This window comes from Anabrus simplex, chromosome 5, assembly GCF_040414725.1.
Source record: "Anabrus simplex isolate iqAnaSimp1 chromosome 5, ASM4041472v1, whole genome shotgun sequence".
NCBI classification, from domain to species: Eukaryota; Metazoa; Arthropoda; class Insecta; order Orthoptera; family Tettigoniidae; genus Anabrus; species Anabrus simplex.
Genome location: NC_090269.1, coordinates 117,407,617 through 117,425,043, shown reverse-complemented (window position 1 = coordinate 117,425,043; position 17,427 = coordinate 117,407,617). Strand labels below are relative to the sequence as shown.

The 17,427-nt window shown below is 40.3% G+C and overlaps 1 protein-coding gene across 1 annotated transcript in view; it reads right to left on the bottom strand.

The window, feature by feature from the left end:
* Dscam4 (Down syndrome cell adhesion molecule 4) overlaps positions 1–17,427 on the bottom strand; it is a 779,777-nt gene that overhangs the window by 46,169 nt on the left and 716,181 nt on the right. The window contains exons 30-32 of the mRNA XM_068227782.1: positions 6,693–6,839; positions 2,859–3,014; positions 865–1,037 (exon numbers count right to left, since the gene is read on the bottom strand). Of these exons, the coding sequence (XP_068083883.1) occupies positions 865–1,037; positions 2,859–3,014; positions 6,693–6,839 (476 nt within the window). The remainder of the gene's footprint in view (positions 1–864; positions 1,038–2,858; positions 3,015–6,692; positions 6,840–17,427) is intronic.

The following is a 17,427-nucleotide window of genomic DNA, read 5'->3' as shown; positions in this document are numbered from 1 at the left end:
CCAGTATGGTGTTGTGGAGGCGACGTGATGTCTGTTTCTTAACGCCTGTGGTCTTCCCATGCGGCAGTTTACGCGGGTGGTAACATTCTCTCTGCGATATTAAAGATCCACCCTTGACACTGTTGACCTCAGAAACCCAAATTTGCATGTAATCTCCACAATGCTATGATCCATGTGTCGTGCGCCAACGATCATCCCACGTTCAAAATTGGTTAACTCGGGATGTGTTGTCATCTTCACGACACTCATGTCTGTGACAGACTACTCAGTTATGCCGCAGTTTGTCGCAATGCTCAGGGCTCATACACGGCACATTTTCTAATGGGACGCCCCTTCCCGTTACTTTGGCCACTCAGTATATACTGTATATACATAATTTGCTACAAAATAAGGCTCCTACTGTAATTCTCACTTAAAAAATGTATGTAAATATAAACATATAACATACAGCAAAAGTTTTGCAAAAATAAATAATTTAAAGAAATTAAGGTTTTTTTAATATAGGGAACTGTTCTCATGTATAGTCTCCTTAGGTATTCCTTCAATTTTGTGAATAAAATGATACCTACATTTATATGTGTATATATGGCATGTTAATGATTTTTGGCAGAAATTATATTATTGGAATCTGCAATGCCTCTAATATGGCCCTACCACTATAGGATAAATGACCACCAGTTTGAGGGTTAAGACATTAACCGCTCTTGAATCTTTGAATAAAAGTAAAAAATCAGCAAGAATTATAACAACAAAGTTTAGAAATGAAGACTCTTACAGTACTAAAAATCTGTTCTCCTCCTCCAAAATGGAAAACAATTTAAAAGCTTTTCACATTTAGTTTTGTTCTATTTACTTACTACTTACATGTCTAAATTTGTAGCTGTCTGCTGCTCCTGAGAGTTTTGGATCATGATAAACGAAAGATCCTCGAACAGAATGATAAGGTCCACTGTACACATTCCCACTATATGTACTCTCACTGTAAGGAGGTTTAGACAACTGGAACGTTGCATATGGACAGATATCTTCAATATAATCTGAAACAGTCATATGATTGCTAGATAGCAGAAATTTTAATAATTAATGGGTGGAATGGATAATACTGAAGTAAAAGAAAGTGCATAATTTTTGTGTAGTATTAACCTCCAAACATGGTACATTTGGAGAGGAAAAAAAATGATTAAATCCTAAATGCTGTTCTTATGATATAGTAATTTGAAAAATACATGACATTCATTACCAAAATTAACAATCAAATTTAAAGAATATGGTCATAATACTTCCTGCTTATCAATGTTTAAAATTTTTAAAGTGTACAATGATATTTAACAAATATGGTTATGTATTACATAAAATCAAAATTAATTAAGTAGTCTCAAAATATCTCTGTAAACATATAGAAAACATCTCTGGGTTGTTCTTATATGCAAAAATATAGGGGTCTGTTCTCATTTGTATCTCTGTTAAATTTTAGCAGTAGGTCTACTTATTTTAAGCACCTCTATTCAGTAGGCCTACATTTATTATTCGAAAATTTTCAGGTTACATTAGGTTTAGCATATTACTTTGCAATAGTATTTTATGCTAGGCTTAGCTTGTTAAGCCATCAACAACATAGAATGAATAGATGATGAAATAACAGCTACTGGCAAGAAACATGCACTCAGATACCAGTTTCAACTGATGTTACAATGATTTATTTGTAACGCATACATGAAGATTTAAAGACTTCTGTAATGATGTTCATTGTATTGATTGTTAAGTCTTCTGTGTGTGTGTGTGTGTGTGTGTGTGTGTGTGTGTGTGTGTGTGTGTGTGTGTGTGTGTGTGTGTGTGTGTGTGTGTGTGTGTGTGTGTGTGTGTGTGTGTGTGTGTGTGTGTGTGTGTGTGTGTGTGTGTGTGTGTGTGTGTGTGTGTGTGTGTGTGTGTGTGTGTGTGTGTGTGTGTGTGTGTGTGTGTGTGTGTGTGTGTGTGTGTGTGTGTGTGTGTGTGTGTGTGTGTGTGTGTGTGTGTGTGTGTGTGTGTGTGTGTGTGTGTGTGTGTGTGTGTGTGTGTGTGTGTGTGTGTGTGTGTGTGTGTGTGTGTGTGTGTGTGTGTGTGTGTGTGTGTGTGTGTGTGTGTGTGTGTGTGTGTGTGTGTGTGTGTGTGTGTGTGTGTGTGTGTGTGTGTGTGTGTGTGTGTGTGTGTGTTTTTTTCATACTGGTCTTGAGTATTAAAGGTATTAGCCCTGATATGGAGAAATCTCAGACTTGCATTAATGTTTATATTTTATATCTTGTAAGAGACTGGCAAGTGCAAATTTTGTGTTTTGTTAGAGTAATGGTACTCTATGTGCTCCCTGTACCATGTTCTGAAATTTTGGCCAGTTTATTCCATGTCAAATTTAAGGCAAGCATTTAATTTTAGTTTGTAAACTCCAGTTTTATATTTCTAGATGCTGGATGTTGTTTCTGGTTTGAATTCCGCTACGAGTTCTGTTCCTGTTTTATTTGTTTTTTGTTTATTTGTTTGTTCTGAATGCTTCCTAATCTTGAGAATATTTTCTTAGTGCTTATTCATAAAATTTTCGAGGGATAATGCTATGTTCCAACCTGTCCATTGTTTTATGTATTAAAGCATGAATATTAATCTGGTCTTAACAACATTTTTATTAAAAATATACAAGTTTTCTTCATACTTTTATAATCATTATGGAAGATATTGGTTATAATATCATAAAGTACTTTTTAGGAAATTTGACAAGGTTTCTAATGTAAGCTCGAGATTTTGAAGCTATGGACATAACTTAATAACTATGTCTAATTAAGGTGGTTATTGGAAGAGATACAAGTACAGTAATGGTAAATAAGGTACCTTACCTGCAGAGTCTGTTTTGTAGCTGGAGGAGTCAATATCGAGGGACTGCTGTCCACTCCCAACTCGCACAGCCAGGTACTGCTGGTCCCTGTTTTGTTGGTTCTGCATTTGTGCTACAGATGGAGACTCTCCCATTTGCTCACTTTGGTTCTGTAATTCTTGAATAAACAAACAAGTTTGGTTCAAAATATTGAGCAAGCTTGTAATTTTACATGACTGTCAATATTGTGATTATAGCCATCAAAATATTGAGTCAGTATTTTTAATTAAAGTAAAAGAAAGTAATAAGTGAACATATCTGTGTATCGAGTGCTTCAGGTACATAGGCTACTCTGCAGTATGTTGGGTTGCTGTACCTAGCAGGCGAGAAAATCGCAATATACAAGGTGAGTCTAAAAAATTTGGTGATGATACCATAATACACACAAAAAAAGAAAAGAAAAACACAAACAAGGTACCTTTAGTTGCCTTCCATGTCCTCTCCATTGGCCTCAGTACACTTTTGGCAGCATGTATACGGCTGCTGGAAACTGACAGTGAAGGCATCTTTTGGAATCAAGCAAAGCACTGATGTCACATGTCTTTGGGTGTCTGGTATGTCAGCACAATGTGTTCCCTTCAAGAATTCCCTTGAGGCAGGGAAACAAAAAGAAGCCTGCAGGTGCCAGATTCAGAGCGTAAGAGTTTCCTGTCCATCCCAAAAGCATTTGAACCAGTCATAAACACATTTTCTGTTCACAGCTTCTGTTACGTACACTTGCACCAACATCGCATGTGTCTCCTTCACCATCAAGTATGCATTGCTCCATTGTGCTTTGACACAAGTTTTCACATGCACTACATTTGACTGGCAGCAGAAGGTACAGCCCCAGCATTTTGCCTGGTGTGATAATGGGAAACCACGGAAAACCATCTTCAGGTTACCAACAGAGGGATTCAAACCCACTATCTCCCAAATACAAGCTCACAGCTGCGTGCCTCTAGTTGCATGTCCAACTTGCTTGGTGATCTGTACATCTTGGGGCAGTACTTTTGCAAATGGAGATAGCAGTTCAATCTGATTAAAACCGAAGTAATATGCTTCCACCTTAACAGTAAGATGCTCCATTATGAATCAAATATTAATTTTAAATTAAGTGCCTAGCCTACAACAACATCTGAAATACTTAAGAATTACCCTCATTAGAACACTGTCCTTTCGCATTTCCCCCTGTGGGTGGGGGCGGTAGAATAACACTCATGGTATCCCCTGCCTGTCGTATGAGGTGACTAAAAGGGGTCCTATGGGCTCTGAACTTTGGAACGTGGATTGGCGACCACGGGGCCCTTAGCTGAGTCCTGGCATTGCTTCCACTTACTTGTGCCAGGCTCCTCTCTTTTATCTATCCTATCCGACCTCCCTTGGTCAATCCTTGTTCTCTTCTGACCCGACGGTATTACGTATTGAGGCCTAGGGAGTCTTTCATTTTCATGCCCTTCATGGCCCTTGTCTTCCTTTGGCCGATACCTTCATTTTTCGAACTGCTGGACCCCATCCATTTTTTTCTCTCTGATTAGTGTTATATATAGGATGGTTGCCTAATTGTACTTCCTCTTAAAACAATAATCACTACCACCACCACCACCACCACCACCTTTAGCATTCAGAAAATTGCAGCCAAACTGCAATCAGGAATAACATCATTCAAAAGTTGTGTGATACTACTTAGGGTTAAGATGTGGCACATAAAACTCTATCAATAATGACTGAAGTTAAGAAATAGAAATGGAACCATTTCTAAAATTTTAGTTTTGTTTGTCTCATGATTGTCATTCCTTCTGTTATAATATTCTTTATAGCTGGAAATGCAGATTCTAATTATGTGACACTATAATGGTTTTTATATTAATTATAAATATTTCTTTTAATTTATTAGGTTTAATTTTTAAGAAATGAATAAAATTATATATTGAAATATTTGTTCTTTAATAACTTGTTAATGTCAGTATCATATAACAATCAAAGTTCAGAAATAAGGTTTGACCCAGCAACTGACACTAAAATGTAATGAATTAAAAATTATAAAGAAAAATCAGAAAGCAATTACTGAGAGCTACTTTAGCACAGTATTGGATAAAAACTAAATTTTCTATGCCCCAACAAAGAAAAAAAAGAAAATTATTACACAAGCACACAAAAAAGTTATGCATTACCTGCTAAACAAAAGTTCTAAAGCATTCTGTACAATGTTGAAGTGGTACTGTGGGCCGATGACCTTAGATGATGGCCCCTTTAAACAACAAGCATCATCGAAGTGGTACTTAAAAAGTAATGCATCTTCCAGTTTATTGATAACAGACAATAAACAAATCACTTTGACTGTAAGCTGACAGAAACACAAATAACTTTTCTTGAGGTAAGCCCATTGTGTAGCAACCTCATTTAATACAGAGTAACATGTTCCCTTGCATGAATGCAAGCCTGTACCCTATGTGGCATGCTGTGCGTGAGTTCATTTAACCAATGATGGTCTGAGTTATCCCATACTTCAGTGGCAATCCTGCATAACTCCCATCGATTTCGTGGTGGGGCAGGACATGTTCACGCAGCTTTTTTCAATCAATCCCAAGCATGTTCCCCTGGATTCATATTGGGGGAACATGAAGGCCAATCTAGTAGGGCAATACCAGCATGATTGATGAAATCATTGACGATGGATGTGGGATACACTTGAATTCTTCCTTGAAATGCTGATGAAATGATTAAACGATGGGTTGGAGAATTTTATCCCTGTATCAAGGAGCGTTGAGTCTGCCCTGGATGGACAACAATAGCATCCATCAACCCTCCCACACACACACAAACACGATGCCACCTCAGAACATCACTGATCCGTCTCCTTGCTGTACTCGATGGTGTGCAGCATTACCAGGTGCCCTTCACACACATTGTCAATGGTCATCGGGTATCAGACATATGCGGCATTCATTTGTGAAGAGAACTTTGCACCAATTTACCATAGTCCAGTCTTGGTGATTTTATTCCCATCTGTACTGTTCAGCATGGTGTCTGAGTTTAAGGGCTGGGCCTCTCTATGACTGTCTAGAATACAGAGATGCATTGTGAAGTCTGTTTTGTACAGTTTGGTTGGACACGTGCCTCCCAGTGGCCCCCACCAACCGTAATCATGGTGGCAGTGTGATTGGGGTTCCTGCTAGAAGTCGCAGGTACTGGTCATCTACCGCAGTTGTTGCCCTAGGGTGACCAGTACGGGGCAAGTCATGAATACTACCTAAGTTTTGGAAATGATTTCAGGGCCGTACCACATCATCCTGGCTCACTGCTATTCGCCTTGCAACATCTCTTGTTGACAGTCCTTGTTGACATAAAGCAACAATCTGTTCTGTGATCAGACATTGATATCCATCATCTTGCCATCGCAGAACATCCAAACACTGATTACAAAAACCCTACAGTACTCTGTTGTCTGAACGACGGTACACACGTAACTGCCTTACCGATTTTCAATAAAATGGGTATGCTTGTAATAGATGGGGCTATTCGCAAATTTGTTTACATGTTTATATAGTTCAAAGGACAAGGTATTTTGCATCATATCAACGTAGGTCGAGGAGGAATGTGTTCATGACATACACAGTCATGCATAACTTTTTATGATGTGTCTATTTGCTTCTATAAACTTTCAACTTTGCCAGGTATTTGGTATTATTCCTAAACATATGCCTCTTTGTTGCATGTATTCTCTTATGGAATTTTGGATTAAAATTCATTATTACAAACAGTTATTTTGGTTTTCAATTGCAATTACTGAGAAGTGTTCTGGCTAACTACTTACTTTTCTTTCTGATGAAGAGGACTACTCCTGCAAGCCCCAACAGAAATATTAATGATACTACAATTGGGGTGATGACCATGAAATTGGAGTAAAAAGGCACTTCTCGCTGATGAACAACAGGTGGAGCAACTTCAGGAATTACTGTAGCTGCAACAAATAATAGAAAAAAAGAAGTTAGTTTAAGATAAATGACATATGAGATGAAATGTTGATGGTGTTTCATGCTGGAATAATTAGAAAGTGTAAATTTTAACAAATTCAGTGAAAATGTGATTGCTCTTGACTTAACCTAATTCCTCTTTGGTTAGGTCCATTAACCAATAATGGTTGACTTCTGGTTAGTGTTATATAGAGGACAGTTGCCTAGTTGTACTTAAAATATTAATTACCACCACCACTACTACTATTACTACTACTATAATGAGGGTCTGTTTGATGCTCAGTAGCTGTCTACTGAGAGATCTATTGAGCAAGGAATGAATTACTATGAAGTCACTTAGATGATACACCAATTCTCTCAGCCAGAATTTGATAAACCTTCAAAATGGTTTTAAAGGATTCTCACAGTGTTTTTTAATTTTTTTAAATTTTTACAACTTGCTTTATGTCGCACCAACACAGATAGTTCTTATGGTGATGATGGGATAGAAAAGGCCTAGGAGTGGGGAAGAATCAGCCGTAGCCTTAATTAAAGTACAGCCCGGTGTGAAAATGGGAAACCACGGAAAACCATCTTCAAGGCTGCCGACAGTAGGGGTCGAACCCACTATCTCCCGGATACGAGCTCACAGCTATGCGCCCTTAACCACACGGTCAACTCCCCTCATCACAGTGTTTTGGTGCCTGATATGACCAAGCAAGCTTTATTTGTCCAGTTGTTAGTTTGCCTAATAATGAAAGATAAGTAGTCCTCCTCCTCTCTTTCATTTTCAGATAAAAGATTAAAAGTTGACTAGTAAATGACACAGATACAGAACCAATTATACAGTTAGCACTAAATTATGCTTCACAGGAAGTTCAAAATCAGGAAAGGAGATATTGCAAATAGCAGATCTAAGAAACTTAAGCCAGTCTTGATATCTCAGGTCATATTTAACACATTCACTTCCACATCCGACCATGGTTGGATTAGGTTTCATGTGTATAAAATACCATATCTGATCTTGGTCAGATTTTAATTTGTGCCAACTTTTTATGTTCAAATGTATGTTAGATGACACAGTAGGTCAGTGTGCCGGTAGATAGTGGGCAAATGAACATTTTACTACAGCTTGGGATAAGTTGCCGCATTGTGGGATGTATGTTCTAAATAAACACATGCCAGTCCTGAGATGTCTGAAGTGCATGGTTAGAATTCAAGTGGCGCTGAGTGATATAATGAATTCATGGCAAGTAAAACATCGTAGTAGCTACTACTACTACTACTACTACTACCACTACTAATACCACTACTACTACTAAAATGTTTTCATTTCTCTGCTGAAGGGGGAAGCGGGCCTCTTAGATGGTGATGCCATCTCTCAGGCCGGGAGATTTGTTGCAGTGAAGGAGATGTTCGGAGGTGAGGAGGTTGGCAGTCGTGGCCTATACGAGGAACTGTCCTAGCATTCTCCTTAGTGCAGGAGAATGGAAAACTACGGAAAACCATTCTCAGGACAGCCGACGGTGGGGCCCAGCCGTGAGGTCCAGCTCTTTCCCTTCTCCCGAATACAGAAGCGTAGAGCTGTGGCCACCCCTCCTCTGCTTGGTTGGCCGGTTGCAGAACAGAGATGTTGGACCACGGACCAGCTGTGGCCACTTGTGGGCTGAGACCCACTCTGCATTCACCGACTCGTACTAGATTATTCTTTATTCTTTATTCAAATAGTTATTTCATTCCTGCCCGGTAAGGGGCAGGCGGGCCACCAGCTAAACATGTAGCTCTTTGGCCGGTGAGTGAGTACATAAAAGTAGAATTTTGAAACACATACATAGAAGTATGTCTCGTACATACTGAAAACAAAACATAATCAAATACAGATTGAAGCAGAGAAAAAAAAAAAAAAAAACAAAAAAAAACAAGTATATAACAAGGAAATATTATGTGATTTCTTCCATGTCAGTCTATTTTTCATTGATTTCGATTGGCACACAAAGTATAAACGCACAACACATCGTACTGAGAGAGAAATGTCTTCAGTTCATCTTGACGTACGATACGAAAAACACTATGGTGGAAGCAGAAAGAAATGGACGTACACTAGTGGAACAATGAGGACGCGAAAAACACAGAATGATTGAAAATGAACACGGATAGAGATGACACTGGTAGTGTCGTAAAGCACTCAGACACAGATATTGGAGGCCGGTACCACTGCCGCGAGGAGCATCGTAATATCCAGTAAAAGAAAAATTAGAATAAAAAGGCAGTGGGACAGGGGGGGAAGTTACGTGATAGGGGTGGGGAAAAGGTAAGAGATAGCAGGAGAGCGGTCATTATTAAGGATAGCGGTGGCAAGAGGAGAAAGGTTGAGGGCTTCTTTAATCGCAGAGTGATTGATGGCTAGGGCAGATTGTAAGTATTTGAGACGAAGATCATGGACATGAGTAAGGATGGTGGGGAAAGAATAAAGAGGTTGGAAGTCAGCAGAAGGGGTGTCAAAGGGGAGATGGTATGCAATACGCATAGCATGTCTGTCAAGTTTAAGCAAGGTCACGTATTGTTGTCTGTCAGCTGTGAGCCAGGTCAAGGAACTGTATGTTACGACAGGGCGAATAAAAGATTTATAAACTGTGAGGATTTGGGAAGGACGGAGGCCCCACGTTTTACCAGTGAGAATACGAAGGGCTCGGAAGCGTTGAAGGGCACGTTTGTATACTTGTGTTAAATGATGTTTCCAATGAAGGTTGTTCTGGAATTGAATACCAAGGTAAATTAGGGTATTAGTTTCTGTTAGTGGAGTATTATACAACGTTAAAAGAACTCGGTGACGGGGTCTAGTGAGGCGGGATTTTTTCCGAAATACAATAAATTGGGTCTTGGTGGGATTAACAGCAATATGCCAGGCGTCGAACCAGGATTCTAGAACGGAGAGGTAGGTCTGTAAATAACGGGTAAGAGTAACAGTAGTAGGTGTAAGTGCAAGGATAGCCAGATCATCGGCATATTGATAGAGTCTTAAAGGGGGGTCGGGATGTGGGATATCATAAGTATATAAAATATATAAAAGTGGGGAAAGTGGGGAACCTTGGGCTACGCCCGCAGTCATACGAAAGGAATAGGAACGGGTACCACGGATGAGGATCTGTGCTGATCGATGTTGAAGATAGTTGAAAATAAATCGAATGATAGTGATAGGAATGGGAAGATGGCGTAACTTAAAAAGCAACCCAGCATGCCAGACTGAATCAAAAGCCTTATTCACATCGAGGCAAACTAAAGCGGCAGTTTTACGGGGGCGAAGATAGGCATTGAGAGAAGAGGATATGTGAAAGAGGTGATCGTGAGTGGAATGATGGGATCGAAAACCGGCTTGAGAGGATGGAATAAGACCTAGAGAGTCGAGATAGGAGGAAAGTCTCCTACTCAGAATCCCTTCTAGGATCTTGCTGAGGACAGGGAGTAAGGAGATTGGGCGATAAGACCGAATGTCAGATGGGAGTTTATGGGGTTTTAGGAATAGGAGAAGATTGGCGTTACCCCAATGATCGGGGTACGCGCCTGTATAAAGAATGTAGGTGTAAATAATGCTAAGAAGATAAAAAAGAATAGGAGGGGCTTCTTGAATATGACGATATGAGATGGTATCGGAGCCAGGGGAGGTGTTTTTCCGATGTTTCAGGAAAAGCCGGATATCAGTGGGTGTAATGGGAGCATTTAATGGATGAGTATAATCAACATGAGAAAAATGGAGGAATGAAGGTTGAAGTTCAGGGAGGTTAGGATCAGAGTAAGCAATGATGGTAGGTTCATGAGGATGATGGAAATTAGGGGCGTGGGAGGGGGAAAACACAGTTTGATAATAGTCAGCGAAAAGATTAGCCTTGTCTTGGTCAGTTTGTGGATGAGTGGGGGGATGTGTAATAGGGTAGCGAGGAAGAGGGTTGGTAGTTTTGGTTAGTTTTCGAAAAGTCGTCCAAAAACGTCGAGGGTCGTGATAATCAGCTAGCTCAGTACACTTGTCCATCCACATTTTACGTTTAATAGCTTTAATATATGAGCGCGCGTGGCGTAAAGTTCGGCGGTGTTGTTGGAGCGTAGTAGGGTCCTTGGTTCGAGTATATGCAGTAAAGTAGTCATGAGCTAGCTGCAATAAGCGGAGAGCTGTGGGGGGTATAGGAGGTTTAGAGGGGTGGTAGGAGTGACGAGGAATATGAAGAGAATCTGCGGTAAGGATAGCTCGCTCTATTTTAGAAATTAGGGCGAATAGAGTGGGAATATTAGTAGGCGGTACAGCATCACTGAGTAAGTTAGTGAGAGTAGTGCGATAAGTATTCCAATTAGTGTGATTGAAACGACGAGTAGGGGGAGGGCGAGGAGGGGGTAAGGTCTGACGGGGAAGAACACCAGGAAAGGTGAGAAGGGCTGGGGCGTGATCGCTACCTATAGAAACGAGCTGCTGGATGGTGATAGATGTGGCAAGGGAGGGAGAAAGAAGGAGGACATCAGGGGTGGAATTATTGGCGGGGAGGGTGTGGAAAGGAAAATGGAAGCGCATGCCCCGGAGAGACGTACATAAATTAGTGAACTCGGAGATTTGAGTAGGGGTATATGAAGTAACATTAAGGTCTGCAACTATAATATATTCAGAAAATGTAGCGTCTATGTATTTAATAAAATCAGAGGGAATGAAAGGTTTAGACGGTATGTAGATAGTAGCTACCGTAATGGTTTTCTGAGGAGTAATTACTTCGAGTATTAGATATTCAGAGAAATTAGTAGGGAAGTGAAAGTAGTGCTGAATAACAGTAAAATCCCGTCTGACGCCGATAGCCACGCCACCACGGCCTTGAGTCGGACGATCAGCGCGATAGAAAGTAAACCGGGGAAATTGAGGCATTTGAGCCGGCGTCAGAAATGTCTCATTCAGAACAAAAATATCCGGGGCATACAATGAAAGGGAGGTGTCCAGCAGCGGCCGATTGGACTTAAGAGATCTTATGTTGGCATAGTAAAGCTTCAATACGCTAACGCATAAAGTGAACAGTACTTAGGGGAAAAAATGCAAAATGCATTTTATTCCCCGAGTACGCCACGTCGACATGAGTGTTCAAAACCAATCGAGCCGCTAGCTGGATCTGATTGAGGATGTGTGGGCGATGGAAGGGGAGGACGTTCTGTAACACCATCGTAATAAAACGAATGATGTTCTCAGAACTCGGAGGGAGGAGGAAGGAGGAAGAGGCAGGGGTAGGTAGGTCTTGAGATTGAACAGGGACAACGGTTTCAGGATGATCAGGTTCAGGAGCAGGTTTGGAACGACATTTATAACTGAAAGCAGGATGATTTTGATTACAATTAACACATTTTGGATTCGACTTATTGGGACAAGCATGAGTAGGATGCTCCTCACGTGAACAGATGGCACATACCTCCGGATGAACACATGGTGTCCCTGGGGCGTGGTCGAACCTCTGGCACGTCCCGCAGCGGATCTTCTGAGGTGGCGATGTTCTGGAGGGTTCCACCCGATGGCGCCGGGCGTAGATCATGGCGCCGTCACGGAGCAGGGCGTCGAGCGTCGAGACGTCGCGTGATAGAATGCGAACCAAGGAAGTGGGTCCTTGAGCGTTCCGAATACGGATGACTCGGTAGATGTGGTGACCCTCGAGTTGGAGTTGAGCAGCCACCTCATCGTCGGTGTAGTCTCGGTCGACTCCATAAGCAACCACAGATAGAATTGTTGCTGGTCGGGTGGGCGGTGCAGGACGTTGTGTTGGACGCTGTGTGGTGACATTAGTGGCCCGTGCATGTGTCCCCAGTTGATGAGCTCCGATGTTATTCATGAAGTGATGGTAAAATGGTTGGCAGGTTTTAAGATTATAACCATCTCTCGACCGTTGGATTTCAAGTTTATAATCCTGAAGATTGGGCGTAAATTTTGCAATTAGTTGATAGATGCACCTGACGTTGGCCTTGGTGATGTCCAGATTTGTAAGCTTTATCAGATAGAAAGGCGGTTGAACAGTTGGCTGGAGCGTTGGAGTAACAATACTGCGCTGGCGAATATTAGGTGGTATTGCTGGGTTTTGCGCCGCCTGAGCATAACTACGTACATGTGCAGGCATGTACGTTGCAGGTTGGTCCAACAGGTTGGGCAGTTGGTGGGCGGTCGATGGTCCAGGGCCCAGCAAATGAATCCCAAGGTCCGTTCCAGAAGATTCCAGACGAGCATGAGATCCCGGTGAGGTTTCGACAGAGCCTGGAGAACGTTGTATCAGGGATTGTGTCGGACAAATTCTTTTCCTTTCTCCATCAGGACTTCCAGAACCAGATTCCGATAAACGACGAGGTTGTTTGGTTTGAGTAGTTTCCATGTCCTTTGGTGGCGACCTGGGTGAACGTGATCGCGTTGGTGATGGCGGCGGTGAAGGAGTCATCGCGTAACTTCCAGAAACTTCTTGATATGTAGACGTAAGACTGTCGACGTGTAGAGATTCCGGTCCGATCATATACTGTAGACTGAGGTGTCGTACTAGATCATTTTGTGAAGGTATGTATAAATTTTTAGGGTTTATAGTGTAGGAGTGATACTAAGTAAAAGCGTGTGTTACATGTTACATAGTGAGTCAGGGTGGCACCTAAAAATTGTTGGACTGCATGATTAAATACTCACGGAAGGAGCTGAGAATGAATGTGTTAAGTAACTACTCCACAGATGAGCAAGTAATTTCATCTTCTAGCATAGGATTGAAAAGCTGTATCATTCAGGAGTGTGTGGTTTTCATCCTTGCTCTGAAAGTGACCATCCTTGAGTAAGCCAGACTTCCCTCTACCATTCACTCAGCTTCATTTCAAGTTCTGGAACACTTATTCTAACAATAGATCTGATCACAGACACAGACTATCAGGTAGTTACTAAATCTAGCATACCTATATTAGGTTCTTTTAACTGAAAATACACTCAACAAATCAACTAAATGTAGAGTAGAGATTAATTAACTGTTAGAAAAATGCAACCATTGTGAGAATTTCTGCATTCTCTGGTTTTAGCTGTCTCCCATGGTTGCTCACCACCACACTATAATGTGAGATGAAGTGCTCGGCATCCACTTTGGTATAGGGTACCACACAGCTTGTAAAGTAGTCATTGTAAATTTGCAAAAGTCCTCTTTCAAGGAGCACAAAAGACTGCAGATGTTCAATGGAAAGTCATGCGGGCTAATTGAAGCTGCATATAACAATTTTCTTAGTTCCTTCTCTGCATCATCTGTACTTAGGAACTTGTTGCATGATTTTTTAGGGGGTGAACAGGTTTCCAAGGGCTTCAAAAATAGCCTTTGAAGGGTAACCTACCATCAACTGAGTTTCATCAAACACTTCTGCACTATTGTTTTTAAAGTGTTCACAGTTTTGGCTCTGTGAACTGCTGATATTTCATTGAGGTGAGGACTAAGCTCAGGGGAAAAAACTTCCCTAGCCAGCAGATGCAGAATGTTCTGCAATACTCTGAGCTTAGAATACAGAGTATGAGCCATAGGGTAGCTATTACCTTCTAATGACATACTGTAATTACATCCATGATCCAGTTATAGTTGTCTGCCACAAACTGAGCTTGAGCTCTTGTGACAGCTAGCTCTCTGCTACTCATATTATTAAAAAATGCAACACCATTGTTCTCTTCACTCATATTTTCCATAAATTCAACAATGTCATTCAGATGTTCATGCATGTAGAGCGCAGACTCAAACAAAGTGTTCCACCTCATCTGTACAGGCATTGGAAACAATTTGATCTTCCCTGCATTGCTGTTGTATCTCTTGCAAAGAAATTCAAGATACATGTGTTTCTTTCATCTAGTATTAGGAAAGATATGTTGGTTTTTGCAACTGTTGACTTAAGTTCATTGAAATTACATTGCCAGATATGGCCTACAAAATTAACTTAGTAAGCCCGATATTGCACATTTGACCAAGGCTATCACCAACAAGCTCCTTTAAGGTACTTGGCACATGCAGCCATATAATGAGCTGAATCAGTAACTATCCCCAAAACATTGTCATATGGAACTTTTTCAGGGTGTTCACAACACTTCGTAAGCATATGGCACGTCTGGCTTTATCGAGCACCACACTGACAGCCTGGCTGTTCCTTGCTTCCAAAATGTGAAATAACACATTAAAAACACAGTTCCCTGATGTCCATAGTTTTGTCACAAAGAACAAAATGTTATTTTATCTGTACAATAGGAATGTAATGCTCCTGATTGTGGTTGGTGGATGGCAAGTCTCTACTACCTTTTATGTATTTGGATAACCACTCCCACACCTTAGGTTGTCTAACTTCTCAACACAATCCTAACACTCAAGAAAGTCTGAGCAGTGTTGATAATAAATTCATTTTCATATTCGTTTGCCTTTTTCACCTATGTGAGTGATTCTCCCATGGATAACTACCACTTTAATGATTCCTTCTGTTTGCTGCACTTGAAATTATCACTAGCAATGTGTTTCTTTTTTTTTTTTTCTTCTTTCTTTATGTCGCACTGACACAGATAGGTCTTATGGCGATGATGGGATAGGAAAGGCCTAGGAATGGGAAGGAAGCGGCTGTGGCCTTAATTAAAGTAAAGCCCCAGCATTTGCCTGGTGTGAAAATGGGAAACCATGGAAAACCATCTTCAGGGCTGCCAACAGTGGGGCTCGAACCCACTATCTCCCAGATGCAAGCTCACAGCTGCGCACCCCTAACCACACGGCCAACTTGCCTGGTGCCCGGTAGCAATGTGTTTCATTATTATGTCCCATCTTTCAAACTCCAACATTTTGTCACAAAATTTACACATCAATATTCTTATATCATTCATGTAAAACCTCTCTGAACTGAATTCACTTGCCTGTGAATTTACTGTAACACCAGTCTTAAGCATTGCACCTAATCATGGTTTTTCTTTTTGCTTACAATTTAAACACACCAATCACTGAACCTGAGAGTTCTTAAACTTAAAAGAAATACCAGAAAAATGGAGGACAGCAACCATGAAAATTCTTTACAAAGGAAAAGGATCGTTTGACAACCCAAATTCCTACAGAGGAATTGTGCTGGAGGATGTCCTTTTTGTATCATCAACAAAAGGCTTAATATACTAATTGATCCTTATCTACCAGACTCCCAATTTGGTTTTAGGAAACAGAGGAGCACAATACAGGCCGTGAAACTTCTAATGCAGGATATAGAAGAAGCATTGCGACATCCTAAGGGAAAGTACTATGCAGTATTCGTAGATTACAGATAAGCCTTTGACCTAGTGAATAGAAGAAAGCTAATGGAAAAGTTGAGAGATGTTATAGGGGAAAGCCACCCACTCACTCTGATAATACAAAACATCATGAGATACAATTTATGTCGCACTGACACAGTGAAATTTTAAAATGAGTGTTTCTATATCTCAAAACTTTAAAAGTTTACAGATGTAAAAATTAGTAACATCAACAGGGCCGATAACCTGCGATGTTAGGCCCCTTAAAACAACAAGCATCACAAGCAGTAACAACGATATAAGATCAAGGAAAATAAGGCAAACTAATGGTGTCATGCAGGGCGATCCTATCAGTCCTACTTTGTTTAATATACTAACGGTAGATGTCAAATCAATTATAAATGATAATTCGAAGGCTACTTTGATCATGTATGCAGATGACATGATGATTGGATCATCAAACAAAGAAGAAGTGCAAACAGCAATAGCTGAACTAGAGAAATGGTCTGAGGTGAATCATCTTAATATACAGTAAATAGAAAACTGTCCAAATGGTATTCAGAAAAGGAGGGAAACAAGCAGCAAAAGACAATATAATGTTAGAAGGCGTACCGCTTCAAGTTGTTAAGAAATACAAGTACTTAGGAATCACCATGCAACTGACAGGAAGTTCCTTCAGAATATATATTCAGGAAAAATCCACAGCACCATCAGAGTCACTTATAAAATCTATATATATAAAATAACTTGTCCTGACTGACTGACTGACTGACTGACTGATTCATCATCGCTGAGCCAAAACTACTGGACATAAAGAAATGAAATTTTGGGGATATATTCATGTTAAGATGTAGGTGCTCGCTAAGAGAGGGTTTTTAGATGTTCCGTCGCTAAGGGGGTGAAAAAGGGGGTGAAATTTTAAAATGAGTGTTTCTATATCTCAAAACTTTAAAAGTTTACAGATGTAAAAATTAGTATTTAGAATCTTCTTTAAAAATAAGGAAACACATATTCTTTTGTTTTCAGAAAATTCCAATAGGAGGGGTGAAAAAGGGGTCGAATGCCTTTAATCAGGATTCCGGCACTTATATCTCAGAAACTGAAGATATTACAGACCTGAAAATTTGTACTTTTGATCGCTTTTAAAAATAAAGTAACACATATTTTTTTTGTCTTTGGAAAATCCAATTAATGGGAGGGTGAAAAGGGGGGTGAATTTTTAAAATGAGTGCATCTATATCTCAAAACTTTTAAAGTTTACAGATCTAAACATTGGTATTTAGAATCATTAAAAATAAAGGAGCACATTAATTTTTTCTTTTCAGAAAATCCCAATA